Source organism: Amblyomma maculatum, chromosome 3 (genome assembly GCF_055883805.1).
Source record: "Amblyomma maculatum isolate TAMU_Amacu chromosome 3, ASM5588380v1, whole genome shotgun sequence".
Classification (NCBI taxonomy): domain Eukaryota; kingdom Metazoa; phylum Arthropoda; class Arachnida; order Ixodida; family Ixodidae; genus Amblyomma; species Amblyomma maculatum.
Genome location: NC_139346.1, coordinates 157,549,441 through 157,573,564, shown reverse-complemented (window position 1 = coordinate 157,573,564; position 24,124 = coordinate 157,549,441). Strand labels below are relative to the sequence as shown.

Below are 24,124 nucleotides of genomic sequence, written 5' to 3'. Positions count from 1 at the left end.
TTGTCCCCTCTAACTTTATGATCTGTGTGTTCCGCTATGAAAAAATCCGTAATAGAAGATACATCTGGGCAAGTTGGTACGGTGACATGATGTATAACCAAAGAATCCGTGTTTAATCATGACCAAACATGAACCAAAGCAAATGCTCCTTAAATACACTGACATATTTCTCAACAGTCCTTGCATGTTTTTAACAGGCGTTGTAAGACGTGCCCTATGCATTGGTAATTATCCAATCTTCCATTTTGAAACCAGTACCGGCTTACTATGTTGAAACCAGTGCCAGTCTAGATCGCTTGTAATACGTAGAGAAGGTGTAAAAATGATAAACCTTTCCCCTGCTTTTAAACAAACCAGACATATTGTGACCGCAGTGGCTGCCCAAAACATTTCCGGCGTAAGAATATCTGGAACCTTCTGTGTGGTGTTTGAATTGATGTCATTGCTGCGACGACAACGTTTGTGGCCCCTCTTTTCCCTGCTTTCGTTTCTTGCTTGAAACCTCAAATGAATTACTCCAGCTCTCATGCAGTCAAACTAAGAGGCAATATTGGGACCACGGAACTTTTTGGGATCTTCACCTTCCACTCTGCCAATTACCACTGCCAACAAGATGCAGGAATACGAGAAATAGTACCTGCTTTTGTGGGCACTGCGGAACCTCTTTCCTCATTCACTCTCGCCTTCCTCCCGTCTCTTACGGCGCTGTTAAGGCAACACTGTTCAGGTCACCACTAAGAAGTGTCACAGATACTGCGCCTTTCTTTTTATGTCATCCAATTAAAATTAAATCAGAAATACATTGGGAGCTTGGTGTGAGGGCTCCTCTTTCTCTCTTTCCACTTTACCTCCCATCTTCCTCCCTTCCCTTACGGCGCGGTTCAGGTGTCCACAGACAGAAGTGTGACAGATACTGCGCCTTTCCCTTCCTGTGAACCATTTATCAATGATCAATTATCAGCTTGGTGTGAGTGTTATATAAATAAGTTGGTTTACAGGAAAGGAAATGCGCTGTAGCTTTCGCGCTTTTTTCTCTGGACACCTGAACCGTCTGGAGGAAGGTGGGAGAGAAAAAGGAAAGAGAGAAATAGGAGCCGTAGTAGAGGGCTACAGAGTAATTTCGACCACCTGGGGTCCTTAACGTGCACTGCCATCGCACAGCACACGGACGTTTCTCCGTTTTGCCTCCACCGAAACGCATCGCAAGGCCGCTACAGAACGGACTGAAACATAATCTGGCGCAAAAAAAAAAAGGAACATCACCACTTGCCCCCCCCCCCCCCCAAAAAAAAAAAAAAAAAAAAATTAAATTCTCTATTTTTGTGGAGAAAACAAACATAAAATCCAGTTCTTTTTTTACCTCAAATGGTTTTGACTAAATTCCATTTAAGTTACTTAGCCCATTTTGAAAGTAGTGGCTAAACTTGGGAGAAGCAAAAGTAATCACCACGACCAGATTTATTCGCACTTCTTGAACAAAACGGACGAAAAGTGGGCTTTCTATTTTTATTACGCGTGTACTGTTTTCACGAAGCAGCAGTACCGACCTATAGCGGTGACTCAGCCGTTAGAAGGTTCGAATGCTGAGCCAAAGGACTAGGGCTCAGTCTCGGCCCAGGCAGCCGGTTTTTGTCAGAAGAAAAACTCTAGGCGCCCTTATACCATTAGATCTCAGTGCACGTTAAAGAAGCCCAAGTGCTCGATATCAGCCAAGCGTTTTTGTAACTTGCATCCCATATCTTATGCCAGACTACACCTCACCCTAAAATGCCATAAGCAACAGCATCACAACCCTCATAAGCATTTAAACATTGCGTGCAGCGATTAGATTCAAATTTGTACATTGATAGAAGGTAGGAAGTGACTGATATAAATTATTTCTTCTTACAATCATTGCCACAAATAAAAAAAAGTCAAATTTGTTTATTTCGGCATAGCTAAGCATATCAAAAATCTTTCAATATTTGCTACGCTTTTCAGTTCAAATGAAAACGTTCTTACGGCGATGTCTGCATTCCCCTTCATAGCATATCCCGACTTCTCTTAGTAAATAACCACCGATTCCGAATTTATAGGACAACTGAAAAAGAAAGGATAATTGCAAAAACAACATTAATTTCCTATCCCAAAAGTAATAAAAATGCTTTACACACTTGAATTATTAAACACTATATGCCACGCTAATAATATATTACATTACAATGTTATCACAGTGGAAACTGACTCTGGTAACGTTTAATGCAAGAACTTTAGCTGGTGAGGCCAGTTTAGCGGTGCTGTTAGAGGAACTAGAGGGTATGAAATGAGATATGATATGGCTGAGCGAGGTGAGGAGGCCGAATGAGGCATATACTGTACTGAAAGACGGCCATTTACTGTGTTATCGAGGTTTACTGGAGAGACGAGAACCAGGAGTAGGATTCCTTGTGAATAAGGATATAGCCGATAATATAGATGAATTTTATAGCAATAATGAGAGGGTAGCAGGAATCGTAATTAAGCTTAAAAAGCGATATAAACTTAATGTTGTACAAGCATACGCGCCTACTTGTAGTCATGACGACCGAGCAGTCGAAAGCTTCTACGAAGATGTAGAATTGGCAATGCGGAAAGAAAAACATAGTATACTGTTCTGATAGGCCACTCCAATGCAAAGGTAGGCAGAAAGCAAGCTGGAGAGCAGGCAGTGGGCTACTATGGCATTGGGTTAATGAATATCAGGGGGAGGTATTAGTTGAGTTCGCTGAACGAAATAACTTGCGAATCATGAATACCTTCTTTAGTAAACGGAAGAACCGGAAGTGGTAATGAAAAGGCCCCAACGGGGAGACTAAAATGAAATTGACTTCACACTGTGTTCTCACCCCGCCATCATGCAGGACGTGGAGGTAATCGGGAAAGTGCGATGCAGTGACAACGGGATGATAAGGTCTAGAATTAGTCTAAATCTGAAGAGGGAACGGAACCAACCAGTGAAGAAGTCCATCAAAGGATTGGCGGTAAGGGGAAAAGCAGAAGAATTCAGCTTCTCGCTGCAGAACAGATATTCAGTGCTAACCGTGGAAGCCGACCTTAGACTAGAGGCAGTGAAAAATAATTTCAGAGATATCATTACTGAGTGCGTGGTAGATGTAGGCGGTAGAATTGCTAGAGATTATACCGATAAAGTAGCTAAGGAGACGAAAGATTTGTTTAAGAAACGCCACAGTATGAAATCCTCCAACCCAACAAACCGCATAGGACTGGCAGAGATATCAAAGCTAATCAATAAGCGAAAAGTGGCTGACATAGGGAAGTATAATATGGGGAAAATTGAACATGCTCTAAAGAACAATCGTAGCCTGAAAGCGGAGAGGAAATTACGCCTAGGCAAAAATCAGATGTATGCACGGAGGGACAAAGCGGGCAATGTCATTACCAAGATGGACAATATAATCAAGGTAGCCGAGGAGTTTTATACAGACCTGTAGAGTAGCCAAAGGAGTCAGCACAAAAATGAAATTGACTGTAGTCAAGAGCAATCAGGCGTTCCGCCAGTAACGAAGGACGAGGTTAAGAAGGCCTTAGAAGCTATGAGAAGAGAGAAACCAACTGGACAGCATCAGGTAACTACAGATTTTTTGAAGGATGAAGGGTATATCGTGCTAGAAAAACTGGCCACCACGCAGTGCCCGATGACATCGAAAGTACCGAAATCATGGAAGAACGTAATATTATCTTATTTCATAAGAAAGGGGATGCTCAGACCAATCAGCTTAATACAGACCATTCAGCTTAATATCTGTTACGTACAAAGTATTTACTAGGGTAATTGCTAATAGGATCAGGACAACCTCAGAGTTTAATCAACCAAAGGATCAAGCATGATTGCGGAAAGGGTATACTCTACCATCGATCACATACACACTATCAACTATCAGTTCAGTTCAGGCGTTCAGTCGTGTCCGACTCTTCGTGACCCTATGGACCATGTCACGCCACGCTTTCCGGTCTCTCACTATCTTCTTAACATCACATAGCTTCATCTGCAATGCCTCGAGAATGCCATCTAACCATCGCGTTCGCTGCCTACCCCTTCTCCGGCGACCCTCAACCTTTCCCAACATCAAATCTTTCTCCAGCGACTCCTCTCTTCTCATCAGATGACCAAAGTAGCTGAGCTTTAACTTTAGAATTTGACCCTCCAATGAGCAGTCAGGGTTTATGGTCGACAATATCGACTGATTTGATCTTCTGGCAGTCCAAGGAACTCTTAAGAGTCTTCGCCAGCACCACAATTCAAACGCGTCAATTCTTCGGCGGTCAGCCTTTTTCACAGTCCAACTCTCGCATCCATACATCACAACTGGAAAGACCATAGCACGGGTTATACGGATCTTGGTTGGCAGACTAATGTCTCTGCTCTTTACTAGGCGGTCAAGGCTAACCATTGCTCTCTTTCCCAGAAGCAGGCGTCTCCTAATTTCATGGCTGCAGTCTCCTTCCGAGGTAATCTTGGCGCCCAAGAACAGAAAATCTGTCACAGCTTCCACTTCTTGTCCATTGATGCTCCAGGACTTGATAGGGCAAGACGCCATGATCTTCGTCTTTTTAATGTTCAGTTTAAGCCCAAAACTATCAACTATAGGTAATAGAAAAGTGCTCGGAATATAACCAGCCCCTATACATAGCAATCATTGACTACGAGAAAGCATTTGACTCTTTCGAAACCACAGCAGCAATGAAGGCATTGCGAGATCAGGGGGTAGACTAGCTATATGCGAAAGTACTGGAAGATATCTGTAGTGGGTGCACAGAAACCATAGTTCTGCATAAAGAAAGCGATAAAATTCCAATTAAGAAAGGGTTTAGTCAGGTAGGCATCAGGGTGAATGGAGAGTATCTTAGTAATCTGTGATTCGCTGTTGACATTGCTTTGTTAAGTAACTCAGGGGACCAATTGTAACTAAAGATTAATGGTCTAGACAGGAGAAGCAGAAAGGTAGGCCTAACAATTAATATGCCGAAGACTAAGATAATGTTGAACAGCCTGGGAAAGGAACAGGAGCTTAAAATAGGTAGCGAAGCACTGGAAGTAGTAGGCGAATATGTCTACTTAAGGCAGATAGTGACCGCAGATCCGGACTACGAAAAGAAAATAACTAGAATAAGACTGGGATAGAGCGCATCTTGAAGGTGAGAAAACATAACTAGCAGCTTACCGGTATCATTTAAGAGGAAAGTAAACAACAGTTGCATCCTACAGATACTCGTCTGTGGGGCTAAACTATGGAGGTTAACGAAAAGGGTTCTACTAAAGATGAGGACAACGCAGAGGGCTTTGGAACAAAAAATGGTAGGGGTAACTTTAAGAGATAGGAAGCGTGGGGTCAGAGAAATAACTCAAGTTATTGAAATTCTAGTTGAAATTAAGAAGAAGAAATGGGAATGGGCAGGACATGTAGCGCGAAGCGAGGACAACCGATGGTCTCTAAGAGTAACCAATTGAATTCCAAGGAAAGGTAAGCGTAGCTGGGTGCGTCAGAAAATTAGGTGCGTGGATGAGGTTAATAAATTCGGAGGGGTCAAGTGGATACAGCTAGCACAGGACCGGGGTAATTGGAGAAAAACGGGAGAGGCCTTTGCCCTGGGGTACAGTCCGCTTGATGATGACGATGATGATGATTCCTGTACAAAACCAACGAAACCTATGGTAAAAATGTCTCTCCAAATGGGAGAAGGAAATCCTCACACAACTTCAAGCCAGTAATTGATAACTTTGCGTGTCTCGACTTACCGCGCACAGCTTCCCATTCTCTAGGGGCCTGTTGTGACATTTACAACTTTTGGCGACTCTGACCTAAATGAGCAACAAAACACGAAGATGACGCTATTAGCAAATTCCTGGTTGGTGTTTATGACACAAATTGACAAATTGTAAGCAAGCATTTGGCCCTGAAACACACTTGTTCAGTAGAAAAACCAATATCATCAATATTTTTATTCTACATTCCTACTTCACGCGAGTTTCACCTCTACAGCGTGCTCTCATATTGGTTATGTGTAATTAAATAAGCCTCACTTGTTATGAAGAAAAACAATACGAATGGGGTGAAGCTAAACATTCTGGACTTTTTGTAGGCACTCCCGTTTAGAAATAAGTATCACCTTACATCCCGCAGAATGGATACATCTGATTGTACCCAAGCAAAATATTAGGGTCATGCGCGACTGGTAAGGCGGTGAATGTCCACATTAAAACCTATTCGAGTCCTCTTTCGCAAAACTAACTTTATCATTCTCCATGCTCACCAGTAACGCCTCCGAATAACGACGCAGTGAACTGTAAGTCATTTTGGTGTATGATTAAATGATGGGCGACTTAACGTGGTGTGCTAGTTGCTTTTGATTTTTGTGCCCTGAAGCCATTTAACTGCATTTCCCTCATTCATCCATACCTCTGTGAAGTATCGAAACACTGCCCTGTATGCATTAGTCCCTCTACTCCCTACTACTTAATTTGCCGCCTTCGAGGGCTCACCATATCCGCAGAAAGCCGTCAACGCGCTTCCAGGTCTAGCCCTCCGATGCAAGTAACTGCGTTTAATACATACACCGATGTACATTGGTGAGCCCTCTCGAGACGAAAGGTTAGCATCGAAACACGCATAGAAACATTACCCTATACATACCGACATAACCACGTTTAACAATTCTGGATAATTGCCACATGCATCCCGCATCTGTTTCTAAAGGGAAATTAACTTGCGAAGAATTGTCTTCTGACGGGTGAGAGAAACCGACTCGGGGAGAATACGACGAAAAAAAGGCCGTAGAAACCTCATATTTGCAACGCCTTTGACACTGTTGTTTAAAGGGCCCTTAAACGGGACCTCCTCTAATATTCTAATGAAAGAAATTCATAGACGTGGTTTTTGTGAGTATTCGAGTCAAATTTATGAATTATTTGAGTGGAGCCGATAAAGTACAAAATAATTTTTTAAAAAGTACTCCTGGCGACTGCTCCCAATCGATTAGGGCGACACGTTCCCCTAGATGCGAACTTCCCATATGAAGTCATCAGGGCTTACTGGGTATACCCACTCATTGCACGCTCCTAAGTGACGCGGGTGGAACGGGGCGGGGTGGACGCCGTCGCGGCTCGTGTTCTTCGTTTGTTTTGTTCCATGCCGGTGTGAGTTGAGTTGAATGAGGAGAAGAGGGGCCTCATTTTCGATCGACGAATTTTTCGGTTTTAGGGACGCTAGATTTAAGAAATGAAATTACATTGAGGAGAGTACTGACGAGATACGTTTACTCGTGTGCATTTTCTAGTCTTAGTAAATAGTTTTTCATGGGCCCTTTCATGGGCGTTTTAAAAAGATGACGATGGATTTGGTGTAGTTGCGCCAAATGCAAAGTATTTGCAGTCGCACTTCTATTTTCGCTTCGGTTCTGTTTTAGGGTCGCACATACTCATAAGCACAGTCGTAAGCTATAACATTATGTGAAAGGCTATTCGACTTAGCCATGAAGCCCATATTAAACAAGTAGGACGACTGTGCCAGCGTGGCCTAGGAGTACCACGCACGTGGCACTCGGGATTCGAGAGTATCGGCGGGTTCTCTTCCCGTCTATTAGTGTTCTGCCTAAGTTTGCAGCTCATGCCACTTCGGCCATGACGGGCGGTCTCGTGACGTCACAACAAACTCCGATCAATCACTGCCTGTCCATATCGCTTGGTAACTATCCCCTGCCAGAGGTATGCTTGTGAAAGAGGCACAGCAGATAGAGACAAAATGTGAGAGGAGTGGTCATAGTGCTAACGCGCTAAATACAACGTTGTAGCAAAGCGTTCCAGAGACGGTGTCTTACAAATCCAGGAGTTTAGCATTTTTTTTAACGGAGGGTGATAAAGATCCATCTGACAAAAGAAAATCCTGCAAGATCAAGGCGCAAGAGCTTTATATATCTGGTGTTGAAGAGTGTACACACAATGAATTGCCTTACCAGGTGGTTTGACCAGTAGGAAATATAGTTCATTTCGCATGGGTGTACCTCATCTGTTCCAAAAAGCAAGCAAAAAGGTATATAAATGACCAGAATGTTCGAACAATTTCAGCTATGCTTTCGAGGTCAACCACGTTCGACCAGCCTCATTCAGACAAGTCTGAACGTATCCATTAAATTGTGTGGTATCATAAATGATTATTACATCTATTGCAAGCTTGGTCCTCAACTGATCCCCATTGAGTGCTGCCTGCACAAGCCGTGGCTTCATTTTAGCACATTCCCATGTCTCAGTTTGCCACTGTTTTTCTACCATTAGTGGCTACGTTTTTAATCTGTTAGCCTCCACTCAGTACCCTAGCAAACTAACATTTATCTTTTCCACAGATTGCATGTCCTCTTCAAGTCATTTTCTTTCTATTAATTGGCGCTAGGATCCACATAACTTGATTGAGCTGTCTAATCGACACTCCTCTGTCACTTCATGCCCTCATTATCATTCTTCTTTTCACTACTTTTCTATGATATTCTTCACCTAGCATAAAGCAAAACTGGCGAATTAGTAGCGTGCAGTTTCATCCTGCCAGTCTGCCAGTTTGCAGTTTTTCTAGTCAAAAACAAGTTTTATCCGCAGCAATACCTGCAACATGACTTTATTCACCGGTCGTGCTTTCATTCCCTCCCCCCCTCTCCCCCTCCCCATGCTAAATATGAAGCCACTCTTCCTCGGCACTCTTAGGGTAGATAAAGTATTCTTAAAGAAACTTGCAATGACGGTACCGCTTTTTTCCTCTAAGTAACTTCGAGAAACACTACGATCACAATTAGATGAATGATTACTGCATAAGTAAATGCAAAACAAGATTTGTAAACCAAAAGGAACAAAAATGTAAAACAAGACACGATTTGGCAAATCTAGTTTCCTTGCGAATTGGAGGGACCTGCGCGTTAAATGCAGTCAAAAGCGATTACTACAGTAAAGTTGCACAATGCGGCGAATCATTGAACTTTAATTTTTGTACGTACAATGACAAAATGCTGTTTACATCATACTTACTAATCGCTGAACAAATTCCACTTAGGCACAACCCAAGCACGTCTCTCTTCGTAAAAGATTTTTTTCGGAACTGAAAATGTAAGCATGTCTAATTGAGTATGTCTCCTGCGGATTCCTGTATTTTTCAAATAACTTAATATAATGCTTACTGCTTACCAGACATGGCAAATAATTAGGGCGTTGCATTTCTGATCCATTCGGGCACTTATATGTGCACTTGTCCAGCAATGCCTACAAAAACAAGCCGAAAGAAAAATGACTATCAATGTCACTTTGCATGCCAATTTCAGCACATGTTTGTATAAAGCTATAATAGGCGTTCACATCATCTTTTTTTTCTCACCAGCAGAGTATTATTGAAGTGCGTAGACTTCGATTTGTTGTACATTCATGGCAAGGACGAGTTATTAATTCCTGTACTCCTTCCAGAAAACATGCCTCTCCACACATATGTTTGCTATATAAGCAGCGAGCAGAAAACACCCACGACGGATTAGGCGAGACTACACGTCGCTGAAACAGTGGCTCCTTTGCAAACCTTGTTAATGAAAGCGATGCAACTTTTTTTAACCAACTAGAAACTATCAATTGGCTCCTGGAAAATATATTGAAAAAAAAAACAACAAGCTAAGAGGCATGCGGCCCCTGCTGTTATTATTTAGTGTGCATATAAAACGGATCTATATTTCAATGCCATAAAAAGGCAAATTAGGGGACATTATTCATAGTGGTCAAATTTATGATTCGTTTTGAGAAATCATAGTTTTCTAACAACGGCATAAAATAATTATAAAATGAGAGTGCTAAATACTACGAGAAGTTACTTTTGTACGACGCAGATTTCGTCCCCAATCTTCATGACACAGCAAAAAAGAATATGAAGAACTTCAAATCATGTTCCTTTTTTTTTCAGATACGTGGTAACAGTTATAGACACAGTATGAATGTCAGACTTTTTTTTTTATCGCGAACCACGAAACATCACACTCACACTCTAGCTCTTCATTACTCTGGAGAGGTTTTAGCCCATTTGCCCATTCCTATACTGTAATCACAAAGGCGAGATTTTGTACATACAATCATAAAGGAAGTTTCTAGAAACCATTACTCCACGTAAAGAACAAGAGCACATCTTTACATTGGTCACGTGCTGAAAACCGATGTGAAAAAACAATTAAACAAAGCAAAAACGTTATCTCGAATCTACGCTTCCCGAAGCGCAGTATTGGTTGCAGCCGTTGACAGAAATATGAACTCAGCATTGCAGCCAGTTGCTAGCCATGTGATCTAAGCTCTGCAATTCAGTTTATCGCTCTGTTGCATCACGAGGGCAGTAGTCACGCGCCTGCATACTCGATTTTGTTATTGTTTTTTACAAGGCGTTGCGTGCGCCTTTCGCTCTATTGATTCTACTTGGAAGCTGGAAACGTCTGGTCGGAACAACCGATCATTTGATTCAGACTCAGTCGAGTGTTCATTTGATTACGGAAAAAGTATTGAGTATCAACTGGGCGTTTTTTTGTGTGTCTGTGTGTGTGATGTAGAGCTGATGATAGCAGCCGCATTCCGGACTCAAAGTTATACCTACTCAAGGCTCATGCCTACTTTTGTTTTAATATTGTTCATTGAATGTTGAGCCCATCTATCCTGTGAGGAATATATCATTACAAGATATTACTTGACGAATAGCCAGGACGCTTACAAGTTCCGTTAACAAGATGTTCACGGATGTTAATAATAAAGAAAATTTTGACCGATATATTCTATTTATACGGCCAAATAGAGATTATTTTATGTCACATCTATAGCATGCACCGAAACTATAGCAGTTTTTATGCACCGCAACCCTAGTTACGGGTGACATAACCCAAGTTTACCAACTGACGAATCTTTGTAACATTCCAGTAACCATTTACGTTTGTTCTTACACTATATTTTGCTGCAGTAACAATGTCTTGCTATGATGGCAACATTCAGTGACAGATTCAGGTGCGAAGTCGCTTCTGAACCATTTAAAAGCCCTCATTTAGGTATTCACAGGCCGCTTTCTAAAACGTCACGGATAATTTTTATTCGCTAGCCCCGCTCTGAACCAGTCGTTACCAAGCTTGTAACCAAGCATTGTAACTGGGCCTGATTAAAAGAGAGCACGTGTACTGATGTAGCCACCTGACATGATAAGCTAAGTCAATAGACCGTATGACTACCTAAAGCTCTGTCACTGAAATAAAGAAAAGATAAAGTGGAAATTAAAAAAGATAAGCATCTTACCCCGTAGTGCTGGTAGCGCTCACTGTCGTGACATTTGCCTTGCACAGGGAAGTCGTATAACCCTGAAAGAGTTCCTTATGTTATTCCGTGCGCTTGTATAGCCAGATATTGGATACCAGTAGAGAGGGGTGAAGATATATGCATAGGCATATCACCTGAAGTCCGGCATATCCCGTTGTGACATGACCCCGTGAGTGTAACAATTGGCTCCCCTGATATGGCTCCTGAATACCATTCCAGCTGCAAAAGAAAATAGCCGTCTATTAAACAAAAATGCTCTTGAATTTCACCTCTTATTCTCGTTGTCCCCGATGACGTAAAAGGGCACGTTAAGCACGTCGACCAGAGGCCACAAACGACTCGTTATGCCATTTGGCTTGAAAAAACAGCGAAGCGACATTTAAAGCGAACCTTTAAAGCTGTCTCTGCAAGGCAATGTTGGGAAATGGCTCTCCGTTAAACCTCGCTATACTTTCATGTATTCAACCCCATTTTGTACCACCCAAATCAATGGTTAACCTGCGAAAAAATTTTGCAGAAATGAGGCGGCTTGCTTAGAAATGCATACCAAAAAATTAGAGGGTCTCTTAGATGTCTCTTAAAAGAAGAATGGTGAAAGCCTACCCTTCCTATCCTATAATTTGCCTCCCATCGTTAACCTCTTGTCGGCATTTGTTGCAGTGCTACATATAATTATAACTGGTTTACAGGAAAGGAAAGGCGCAGTATCTATCAAATTTCCTCCGGCAACTGTGAGTTTGGACGTACAACATCGCTCCTGTCGCGTGGCGTTCCTTGGCGCGCGTTCAAGTGTGGCATTGCAGATGGCACGGACACATCCCACCTTGGACAATCAGAACGCTGCAAAAGCGGGACACACTTTGTCCACGACAGCATGAGCCATGAAAGGCTTTCGCTTTAATAGCAAACAGCCATTGTCACCATGTAAGACGCAAGGGCATTTTTGTGCGTGTTCATGATCGTGAAACGATAATATTGTTACGTGGTGACAAGCAAAGAGACGGCACAACATGGCGGCAGGATGAACGATGATTTAATGTCTGGCTTGGCGCGAGAGCTTCTCTAGCGCCACAGCCGATCTTCTTCGCAACACTTCCCGGGACCACCGAGCGATCGTCGCGATCTTTACGTTGAAGTTGATGGAGACGTGACAGTGTAGATGTTTAAGAAAATATAGAAGAGAATGTTGCGCGTGCCACCACACTGACGATGAACACGATGATGCTTGGGTGATCCGCCTTCCCTGGAGCTGTCCAACCATCCATCATCAGAGTCCATGGGACCGATGGCCAGAGGTCGCGATGAGCGGCTGGGCGGGGGTTGCGTGTACATGTCCGGTTCCTTTGGGTCCTTCGGGTCTTTCGGGCTCTTCGTCTCGGATCTGGTTGGTCTGTCTGTTCTCCTTGTCTTCAGATCCGGGCTTGGGGCTGGGCGGTGGTAGTTGGTCGGGTCTGGGCAGGAAGGGCTGGGGCGAAGCTGCTCGGCGATGTCCCTGGGTTCTCGGGCGATGGTCCCGGCTTAAAGATGGCGTCGATACTCCAAGGCGAGGATGGGTGTGACGTACGCCACACCTCCAACCAAAATGTTGCGTGGTGACAAGCAAAGAGACGGCACAACATGGCGGCAGGATGAACGATGATTTAATGTCTGGCCTAGCACGAGGGCCCCTCTCGCGCCACTGCTGGTCTGCCTCTTCGCAACAATATAATCTTTGAGATAATCGATTTTAAAGTCCGCGTCCGGTACTTTATTTATTGAGATACAGCAACGGCTGTTGAATCTTCTATACTTTCTTAGGTATGTATGTGGTTTCAAGTATTTATGATTTACTTAGTGTCAGCGGCGGTTGACTATTTTGTATGCAACCAATTAGCGGTACGACTTTGGATAAGCCTAAATTATAGAACTTAGTCACCTATTATTCCAAACAACTGTCGTTCGTCTTGGGCACTTAATTTTCAAAGGAGCGACGACATTAAACCAAATTAATATTGAAGTCGATATTGTTTTTAAATCTGGATAACCGATGCGCTGCTGCAGAGGGGGAGCCAGAACGATACCTTGATAATTCATACGGCGCCTAGTAGAATGAAATTAAAGATGCATAGATCGCACACACACACACACACACACACACACACACACACACACACACACACACACACACACACACACACACACACACACACACACACACACACACACACACACACACACACACACACACACACACACACACACACACACACACACACACACACACACACACACACACACACACACACACACACACACACACACACACACACACACACACACACACACACACACTCACACACGCACGCACACGCACACGCACACACGCACACACGCACACACACACACACACACACACACACACACACACACACACACACACACACACACACACACACACACACACACACACACACACACACACACACACACACACACACACACACACACACACACACACACACACACACACACACACACACACACACACACACACACACACACACACACACACACACACACACAAATTCGCGCGCGCGCTTCACAGGATTGGCAGCCAAGAGAGCTCTCTGGCAGCGGCATGTCGTTTTGCGTACCAGTACAAGCATACAGTAGAAGCGCTTAAGTCAGCCGCCATATATCGACTGCCTCCCATTGTACACGTCCCGAACTTGGAAGAAGTATTGTACCTCCCTGACAATAATTTTTATGAGCTACTGGATGGAATGGACGTCAGTGCGCAAGCCAAGTCCAAAATAGGCAACAATGTCCCCTTGGCATGCGATATATGTACACCAGGCCCGAATATATTGTCTTCGAGAGCGAAGGCTCACCGATCTCTTGCCACCATCGCGGTGGCTCAGTTGTTAAGGCGCTCGGCTACTTGAACCTAAGTACAAGGAATTAAGCTCCGGCGTAGCAGCCACTTTTCGAAGTCTGCGAAAAACAAGGCGTTCGCGTGCTGTGCCGTGTAAGTGCGCGCCAAAAAAGAAAGCCCAGATGGTCGAATTTTCTGGCGTTCTCCCACACGGAGTCCCCGTAGACCGAGTTGGTTTGAGAAATCTAGACTTATAAAATAAACCAAGCCAAACACATACGAGCACAAGAAAGACGGATTTTAGTGCTATATTTCTTTAAGAATTCTAGTGCTACAAAAGTGCCACACAAACAGAGGAGAAACGACAGAAAGCGAGGAAGCGTCTCTCCTCTGAGCGTCGGCAGTGTCGGGATTGAATCCTTAAAACCAATGCACCAACATGTCCCGCAAAGTATTTTATGGAGGTATTCACGCGACGTTACGAGCGCCATTTTGTGATTCAAAGCACAGCTTCAGCAGTGCAAGCCGGAGCAGGCGATGGTGAGGTAAAATTAAATACGCTGGCAGCGTTTCGCTTCGCTACATGCACCATAAAATGGCCGCCAATAGGACCGAGATGCATACTGCCTATATACCATATTATCAGCAGTGAAGAATTAACGTGTTTTTATGGCGTTTTCCTCAAAATTATAGAACTGTTTTATTATGGAAGTGTTACTATAGAAGCTTTACCATTATGAAATTTTGGAAATAAGTGCTTTATACTTCTTCAGGAGAACAAGGGCATGATTGACGTCGCAGCTCACAAGCGCAGAGTTTGAACATTTTGATTTTTCTTTGAATACTCGGGCTTTCAAAAGGCTATCAAGTGTTGACAACATGAGCACGACCACGCTTTTTCTTCGATTGCAGCTTCAACTGCATGAACTATAAGCCACCTTAGTAAACCTGGCATATTCGGATTTTACCGACTTGTGCGTTTCATATATCACGGAGGGATATGTGTGGAGAATGCTGGGCCGCACTTTTCGCACATGGCATAACCTGCAGACTACATGGGTGGAGAGCATGCGTAGTTTGCCCAGTCAGAACGTTTTCGTCCTTTTCACGAGTTCTTCGGTCAGATTTCAACGTAATGTGGTTGCTGCTCATTTAGAACCCCCGAAAAAATAGTTAAAGGCAGAATAGCTAATAACCATTCGCACCAATACCTGGCAAACACACGTCCACGTTTCAAGTTGGCGTTTCAAGTTTAAGAATAGATATATGACTAGAAGAAATGGTAGCTGCTTTTTTTATTTACCTTTTATTTACCAGGTGCATTTCTATGACGACGATTGTAAACAAGAAGTTCCAGTTTTAAGCATATTTTGCTGGACCTTCAAAAAGACAAGAGCAAAGTAGAAAGTAGAAAAATGTCATTTCGCTAACAGTGTAATGGGTTAACGGCGTAATACAGCTCATTTCGGCAATGAGCTGTTATTTCCAGCTGCTTCCTTTTGCTCGTACAATTAGCTTGTATTCTATTATAGTTCAAGTGACGGACAGTTGGCGAAAAGGGTTTGCACGTTGAAGCAAACAACCGACCAGGACATCCATCACTAAAAAGGGCGTATCTTTTTTTTTTTTTTAAAAAAAAAGGCGCCGAAGGGGTTGTTTACTTGGCGGCTGCCCTTATAGGGCCCGCGGCCATTTGGGAAATCCTGCTTGGCAAGATAGAAGTAAACAAGCACCAACGGTGTCTTGCATCAAGCGTGCTGCTTACGAACGCCGTCGATGCTACCTATCACTGCTGTGGTCTCCTGAAATATCATGGAATGCTTGTAATGTTAACACTGTTTACGTACGAAATCAGTTAGCACATACTATTTCCTAAATTTGTCCAATTGTGTTTGAAGTACTGATTTCGCGTGACGCCGCCAACGAGTTGGAATATATGCGTATTATTCGTCTAAAATGACAAAAAGTACATTATCAGTTTGATGACTTACTTACAGCACAAATACGCCCGTCATTTATATCTTTGTTTTGACGTCCATAGCAGAAGAACTCGCATCCAGCCGCCACTTTTATCTGAAATATTAAATCCAAAAACATGAGTTATGCCTAGAAAGGAAATATTCGGCTCGTAACGTTAGCCAAAACTTGATCAAAGCAGAATACAAGCTTAATTTAACAGAATTATGTACGTATATGCTAGGCATCCCCGTCCTCTCTGCATTTAGCAAGAGAGTACTTGTTCAGCGAACGCGTTGACAACTGTATTGCTTGTCATGTCTTCCGCGTGTAAGTAACTAACATAGGTTCCGTGCCCTGCGTGTAAATTTTCCTTAGAACACAGCAAATGTTTATGTGAAAAGTCCGGCCTACAGCACCAAAAGAATCTATCTAGATACAGATTATGAATAGCAAGTTTTTGAACGCACCCTAAAAATCAACTGATATGTAGTCATATATGGGCTCAATGATTGCAACTGACGACACTCCTCTGTTCGCTATCAAAGCCCTATAAACTAAACTCACATTCGACATGATTCAAATAAAGTCAGCAACTAGGGAAATCTGTTTAAGAAAAAAAAAAAAAAAGGAAAGGAAAACGCATCTAAATATACAATCAACTATTGTCTCCCAATTAGCTTTTTTCTACTGTTATTCGCGTACACGTACCAATTACAGGGCTCAAAGAATTAATAGAGAATGCAGCCCAATGGGGTACAAATTGCTGCTGTAGATTAGTCTTTGATATCACGTGACACGGCGGCGGGCTTCGAAAACTTCCTTCCGGTGTATCGGCAATGCGAACGAAAAGCGTCTCGCGGCCGTTTCTACCACGCAACGGAACAGTATGCGTCGACGCTTAGAATAAAATTGCATCAGTTCTCCTACCAGTTGCTCTTAGACTTCAGCTATATGGATAAGCCTAACCTTACAGTAGTTCGTTACGCTGCAAGAGTGCCGGTGCGACTCCTACAACACCATACGACTGATCTGCTTAGCGTTTGTCCATCACTTTGTGCACGAAGGTAAACCGACCATTCTTGCGGTTCTTCTCTTGGCGACATTCCCTCCTGGTAACCCAATGGGCTGCGCTATAAAGGATCCCTTTGACAACATTCCTCTCTCTAGCGTTGTTTGCGACACCTGGTTGTTTGCGCAGCGCTACAGTGCCCGCATTGGTCCAAACAGGCACTCAAGGCGCACCACTCGCATAGTTGCCAACTGTGCTCCACGAATATCAGCCCTTCTACGCAGGTTTAGCATTTCGCAGGTTTAGCATTGCGATACTAATCGCAGTTAACGTTCAGTTTATGCTTGTCGCGTAGCATATGATAGGGTAGAGACGTAAACAAGATCCCGGAAGTTGCAGTGGCTGCCTCATGCTCATACCTGCATCGCTAGTCCACGTGCACAAAGAGGATATGGAACGCCAACATGCACTTTAGTATTTGCTTATTTATTACTTCCGTTTTTTTTTTGCCTTTCTGAGTGCAAACGTACAAATTTGCATGCAATCGTAAGATACCATCTTTCTTACATGAAAGAAATACCACACATCGTAGTAATGTAAACACCCCTTGTTCCCAAGAAGTGCGAGTGTGCTTTGCGTGGTCGTGACACAAGGCGCGGGCTTACATGGCTAGTGGGTTCAAGTTCAGCCTGAAATTATTGAAATTCTTCAAAGCGAAATCAATTCTTTTTTAAAGTTACATCATTCAGACAGCGGGGATTTTTAATTCGCTTTGCATTTAATAATTCAATCGCTTCAATTCCACACTTGACTTCATTGACACCACGTTTAGCGTGAGCGCTGTGGGCTATTTGAAATTCCCGAAGGAGGTCATTAGGTTGTTACGTCACGACGTTGTCGACAAATCAAGATGTTCTCTTAGAGCCAACTACACCGACACCGAGTTTTCTGCCAGACGAAATCCTTAAAGCTATTGCGTTTAAATTAGTTCTCAGAGCAAAAATGATGATCACAAGTAGCTTACCCCGGCTGCAACTTCCAGGTCTGGAGCAACACAAGGAGGTAGTGGAAACATATTGAGGCGCTCTGAAAACACCAATAATGGCAAAGCGTGAGACGCTACATTTAGTTACATGTCTGTGGCACGAATAGCCCGAGCCACCTTATCACTTTGCAATGATATTTGTTATCGTATTGCTTCCCAAACATAAACTGGTGTAACGTTGCAACAGCTGCTTGCATTGAGCGGTCAGGTATCTGACGCCTTCTCATGTTCACACGATGCTGTACTGACTTATGATACAAAGTATACCTACTGACATAACTTAACGAAGCCGGAAAGACTTTCCAGTACGTACGTTACTAACATACTGTATGCCATCTTGGCATCTCTTAACACTTTTGCTATGAAGTGGCAAATTGCGGGCTGCGTAGAAAGAGCTCAAAACAAGGCTTGGGCTGAGGAGACTACAAGAACATTAAGCGAGACGACGAAGTAGCTTGTACTTGTTTTCGCGCATGGCTCGAACTTCGTTTTGCATTGTTTTTGCGCGATGGATTACCGACTCGCCTAAGTTTCCCTTTTAACTTGCGGATGGGATGAATCCACAAAGCGTGCAGTCATTTATTTCTGTATTCTCTTTTGAATGACCACGCGTATTACAATTCTCTGCTTATATGATTTCTTACACAGTGAATGATAGCCCAACCATTCTGAAAAACTAAAGCAATACAGTTATCTGATGTATAACTAAAGGGAAAGTGAAGGAAAGAAGCCAACAGTCGGCGAGGCCAAAGAAAGCGTTGGGGATGGTACTTTTATGTCTTTTTTTAATGTTTGCTTAGATAATCACAGAAATTAGTAATGTAATCTGTTTAGGGGAAAGATAATTAAACACAAAGTAGAAGAAAAAACAACGTGCCGATGGTGGGAACCGAACCCACGACCTCCGAATATCGCGTCCGGTGCTCTTCCAACTGAGCTACATCGGCCGCTGTCCCCCCTGCTACTTGCTTGGGTGTTTATGTTGTCTGTATACGAACCTTGAGAGTGTTCACCAGCGCCACCCTCAGCCATAGCGGCGGACGTACAACGTCCTTTGTTACCGCCAGCGTCACGTAGAACGTGATCAAGAGCGAGGGCGAAAGCTGTGCTAGAACCCTCTTACGCTACCTATGGCTTCAAGACTGCCAGAGCCGAGACCCCCGTGAGCTACAAGCAGATCAATTAAGGGGAAATGAGGGTGCTCGTTATAATACATGAAGGAAAGAAGCCAACAGTCGGCGAGGCCAAGGAAAGCGTTGGGGATGGTACGTTATGTCGTTTTTTTTTGTAATGTTTACTTGGATAGTCACAGAAATTAGTAATGTAATCTGTTTAGGGGAAAGATAATTAGACACAAAGTAGAAGAAAAAACAACGTGCCGATGGTGGGATCCGAACCCACGACCTCCGAATAACGCGTCCGGTGCTCTTCCAACTGAGCTACATCGGCCGCTGTCCCCCCTGCTACTTTCTTGGGTATTTATGTTGTCTGTATACGAACCTTGAGAGTGTTCACCAGCGCCACCCTCAGCCATAGCGGCGGACGTGGGACGTCCTGTGTTACCGCCAGCGTCACGTAGAACGTGATCAAGAGCGAGGGCGAAAGCTGTGCTAGAACCCTCTTACGCTACCTAGACAACATAAACACCCAAGCAAGTAGCAGGGGGGACAGCGGCCGATGTAGCTCAGTTGGAAGAGCACCGGACGCGATATTCGGAGGTCGTGGGTTCGGTTCCCACCATCGGCACGTTGTTTTTTCTTCTACTTTATGTTTAATTATCTTTCCCCTAAACAGATTACATTACTAATTTCTGTGATTATCTAAGCAAACATTAAAAAAAGACATAAAAGTACCATCCCCAACGCTTTCCTTGGCCTCGCCGACTGTTGGCTTCTTTCCTTCATGTATTATAACGAGCACCCTCATTTCCCCTTAAAGAAGGAAAAGTGAGGTGAACTTGAACCAGCTCTTGCTTTTGGTAGAAAATCGATTCTGTGGACCTTCCTGTTTACGTTTTTAATTGTTCGGGAGCGTAAAACGCAATTGACTTGCAGGTATATTTGTATTTGCTAAATTTTGTCGCCCTTTCAAACTCGTCAGACCAGCGCTGAAAAGTAATACATAATCACCGTCTAGAAGCGTATCCGAGAACAGCCTAGCTTCAGGATTCCTCACGAAAATAACAGTTCAAGCTCACTCCAGTTTGCTTACGAGAACAGCCACTGGGGGCGGTACCTGCAATTATGCAATTCGTTTTCAGATGCTCTCCACGCTATAAGAGCTATGCGGCTACGCATTCAGTGAAAGCTGCGTATTTTTTGTTCCCATTTAGCGACATAAGCATGCGGGCCAGCTTTACCTTGTCCTCATTGTCCCTTTGCGAAGGAGATGGATCAGTGAGGGTATACATGATGTGACCGAAATTCGTTCTATGCTTTGATTCACGAGTTTGGTTTATGGCGTTTATAGCCTCCCAAAGCTACCCAGGCTGTGAGGGATGCCGTAGGGGAGTGCTCCGGTGCGCTTGCTTTACACGCGCTGACGCTTTACAGTACACGGGTTCCTTGTGTTTCGACTCAATTGAAACGCGGCTGCCGCGGCTGGAATCGTACACGGGTCCCGGTCTCAGTCATGGCCCAGTCTGATTTGAAATTAATTTATAACAGAGTAAAAACTGTCTATTGTTTGTTCTTTCTACCTGATGTTGTGTGCAATATACTGTAATCTGGAATTGATGAGAAGCATATTGTTCTTAAATTTTTTGAGGGACTCGAGTGGAACATCATCAAGCGCAATTAACCAATCTATCTTAGTGAGGCACTGAATTAGATTTACCGCCCAAAAGCAGGGAACTTGCTATGAGGGATTCCGCAGAGGAGAACAGCGGATTAATTTTGACGGCTTTATTACAGAGAGGAGCGAAAATGTCGCCTTTGTTAATTTCATTTAGTTCTCTTCCCGCTTACATTACCGTGTTTTCGCGCACATGTGCGCGAAAACACACTACACTACGCAAGTATGATGATGATGATGATGATGATGATGCGCCCGAGCACACCGTCAGGTTTTACGCGGGCGCGGATGTCATCGTATATTTCGGCTTATCGGGAGAGGGGGGCTGCTTCTGCAATGCACATCGCCCCGCTTGTTTCCCTTCATCCCGAGGTCGTTTCTTTGCTGGTAGATCTCTGTCACTTTCTCTACTGGCTACTAACGTCGTTATTAAAGCCGGAACGCAAGGTGATAAAACTTTATATGAGTGCACTCAGAGCTTTTCAATGTTACCAGTTGTAAAACTTTCTATAGGACCTATGTATAAAAATTCCGTTTTTATTGGTCCAAATTCGGGTGTATACGAATGGTGGTGGCGCCCGCGGCCATTAAAGGAAACTGCATGTAAGTAGCAAACGTTCAGATTTCTGACAAATGCACAGCCACCATGGAAAATAAAATTAGCTGAAGACTTGCAGTAACAAAAAATCTAAAATATAACGACCATATAGTTAATTTAGATGGAAAAGGAGAGAAAAAAATGTGATTTCTAAAAGGTAATGAAGACAATAGCAAAAAGCTTCTATTGACTGCTTCCAGATTTCGCGACAATTTATAAGCACCCGAAAAATGCGTAGAAAAACTAATAGCTTTTTTGAAGCGGAACCTGGCAACGGGTATATTCCAAAAGCTCTGGAGTGCTCTTAGTCTCTCCATTCCCAAGTAAGTAAAATTACGAAGAAATAAATTTCAGAGCAGATATCGACTAAGTTTCGGCGTGAAGTCATGCTTGCAGCCGTTATGCACTTCGAAATCGATATCATCGTCGGACGAAACAATGAGAAGAATGTGACATGCGTTAGTAGTAACAGCTGTAACTCAGAAATGTCTCACAATCGGCGCTGCTCTAGAACATGGCAACACGCCAGAAAATTGCAGCTGTGAGCACAGTTTCAGATCAGCCGCCAGAATCCTCGCGAGTCTTCAAGAAGACAAGAGAGTGGATGTTTCTGCCTAATAAAAAACCGTCTTAGCTGAAACTGCGTTGCTTCGGACGAACGGCTCTTTGGTGACAGCCTCAAGTACCCGTGACTATTCAATCGCAGTTAGCAACAAGCGCGAATTGTGCGGTGCTGTGGCGGCCTTGTTCACTAAACAAGATTTTCAGTGCCTCGTCATTTGTGAACACGCGGTTAGTTGTTAAGGTAGCACTGCGCGAAAAGGAAGGACGCATAATGTAGCTGTAAAATACATCTTACTTGCAAGTTGCAGGTTCCTTAAGTCCACTTCCATGAATGCTTTGAAGTCGTAGACGTAGCACCTTCCTCCAACTCCGCAAAGTCCGATTGTAACGTTTGCCGTGTTATCATCTATCGTCCTACTGACATTATACTGCAAAACAAAAAATAATGCGTTACAAAATACTCTTAGGGTGGAGCTACAATTCGAACTCGAGACAGGTACGCAGACAAACGGCGTTACTCTGCAGAAGTGACGCTGATGATGACAATAGCGATGTTTTTGAGCTTCTTGGAGAAGTGTGTTTAGTCACAAGGGCTAAGCTGTCGTTTTGAATGCGTAATCTGAAGTGAATCGCACAGATTTGTTTTTCATACCACGCAGTAATTATGGCCTGCAACTCCGTTGCCATCTTGGCAGGTGCAGCCAGTATAAACGTCCTGCAAAAAAAGAAAAACAACAGTCGTGCTCTTAGTTGTAAGCACGGTCACCGTGGTTGTAAGCACTCATCAAACGGCAGTAGCAACGAAGCCAGCACTGCTTAGCCAGTATTACTGCATGCAAGTACTCAGTGCAAACACTACTTCTTATGCTTAACCAAGTCGATGAGCGAACAAAACGACCCTGTTGTCTAAATTCGCGTCTTCAATCAGTCATTGCTGCGCAAAGTCCTTGGCACTATTTCTGTCATGGCTTTTTGTGTTCTGCACCTCTTGCTTTACATACAATCGATACCTCATGACATGTCATTCTACAGTGTGGTAGTTTTAAACTGGTTAACGCCAGCTTGACAAGACTCACGCTGGACGGATTTTAATCACGGCTGTCAGGCTCGCTAAATCCGTACTTGAAGTGTTAAACTGCACTTATTATTTTTTGCAGTTTAAGTACTGACTTTTCTTCATTATATATGCGATTCCTGCCGGAAAAATTGCTGCCTTTCTATTGACATTGCGCTCGTCCAAATTCATAAAAGTGTTTTAGAAGTTTTATAGCTCGATCGCTTTTATCACCCGTGGTATTAACCGCTTATTCCAGCTCTTCTACATCTGAGATCGCAGAGGGGCACTTCAAGAATCTCCGCTCAGAAACTACATGTGCAGTGTCATTACGCGCATTGCCTGCTCAAATTAGATAACCTAACCAGTCGAGCAGACGAGCACACCTAGCACCTTTACTACGCTAAACTCGTGTTGGGAAGTTTTTTTTTTCTTTTTCTTTCTTTTTTTTTTTTTTTGAGCAGCCAGTGGCAGAGCCATGCTCAGTGGAGAAAGCATTGCTGCCTCGACGCACTACAAATTACAGAAATTTTCTTACCACGGTCGACGTGCAATTGCTCCCATGAGACCATGGTACGTAATTGTGATCAGCATATCCAGAAAAATGCTCCGGAATACACGTGGCGTGGTCCTGCAGGAGCCAATGAGAGTTGACTGTTAAGCATATCATACTTAACGCTCTCTTAACAGCGTGAAAATAGACAACTTCAGTATGGAGGGGTTAAAAAATTTGGTGAAAATTTTAAACGTTTACATTTCAGTACATCACAGTCTAGCAGACAGAATGCTCTTTTTTATCCAAGAAACATTCCATGGCGAGAAGAATGCCCCTTTTTCAAAGGACGCAACGGTAAATATTAGGAACTTACACTGAATATGCGCAGTACATCACAATCCGCCGATCTTTAAA

The 24,124-nt window shown here is 43.4% G+C and overlaps 1 protein-coding gene across 2 annotated transcripts in view; it reads right to left on the bottom strand.

Moving 5' to 3' along the window:
- Nucleotides 1-24,124, bottom strand: part of LOC146196603 (uncharacterized) — a 51,952-nt gene that overhangs the window by 5,660 nt on the left and 22,168 nt on the right. For both annotated transcript variants that reach the window (XM_084598371.1, XM_084598372.1), the window contains 12 exons: nt 23,753-23,845; nt 22,813-22,875; nt 22,456-22,588; nt 18,185-18,246; nt 16,188-16,265; nt 11,473-11,557; nt 11,318-11,379; nt 9,203-9,277; nt 9,047-9,116; nt 7,990-8,042; nt 5,777-5,839; nt 2,002-2,080 (listed from right to left, as the gene is read on the bottom strand). In XM_084598371.1, coding sequence (XP_084454497.1) covers nt 2,002-2,080; nt 5,777-5,839; nt 7,990-8,042; nt 9,047-9,116; nt 9,203-9,277; nt 11,318-11,379; nt 11,473-11,557; nt 16,188-16,265; nt 18,185-18,246; nt 22,456-22,588; nt 22,813-22,875; nt 23,753-23,845 — 916 coding nt within the window. The remainder of the gene's footprint in view (nt 1-2,001; nt 2,081-5,776; nt 5,840-7,989; nt 8,043-9,046; nt 9,117-9,202; nt 9,278-11,317; nt 11,380-11,472; nt 11,558-16,187; nt 16,266-18,184; nt 18,247-22,455; nt 22,589-22,812; nt 22,876-23,752; nt 23,846-24,124) is intronic.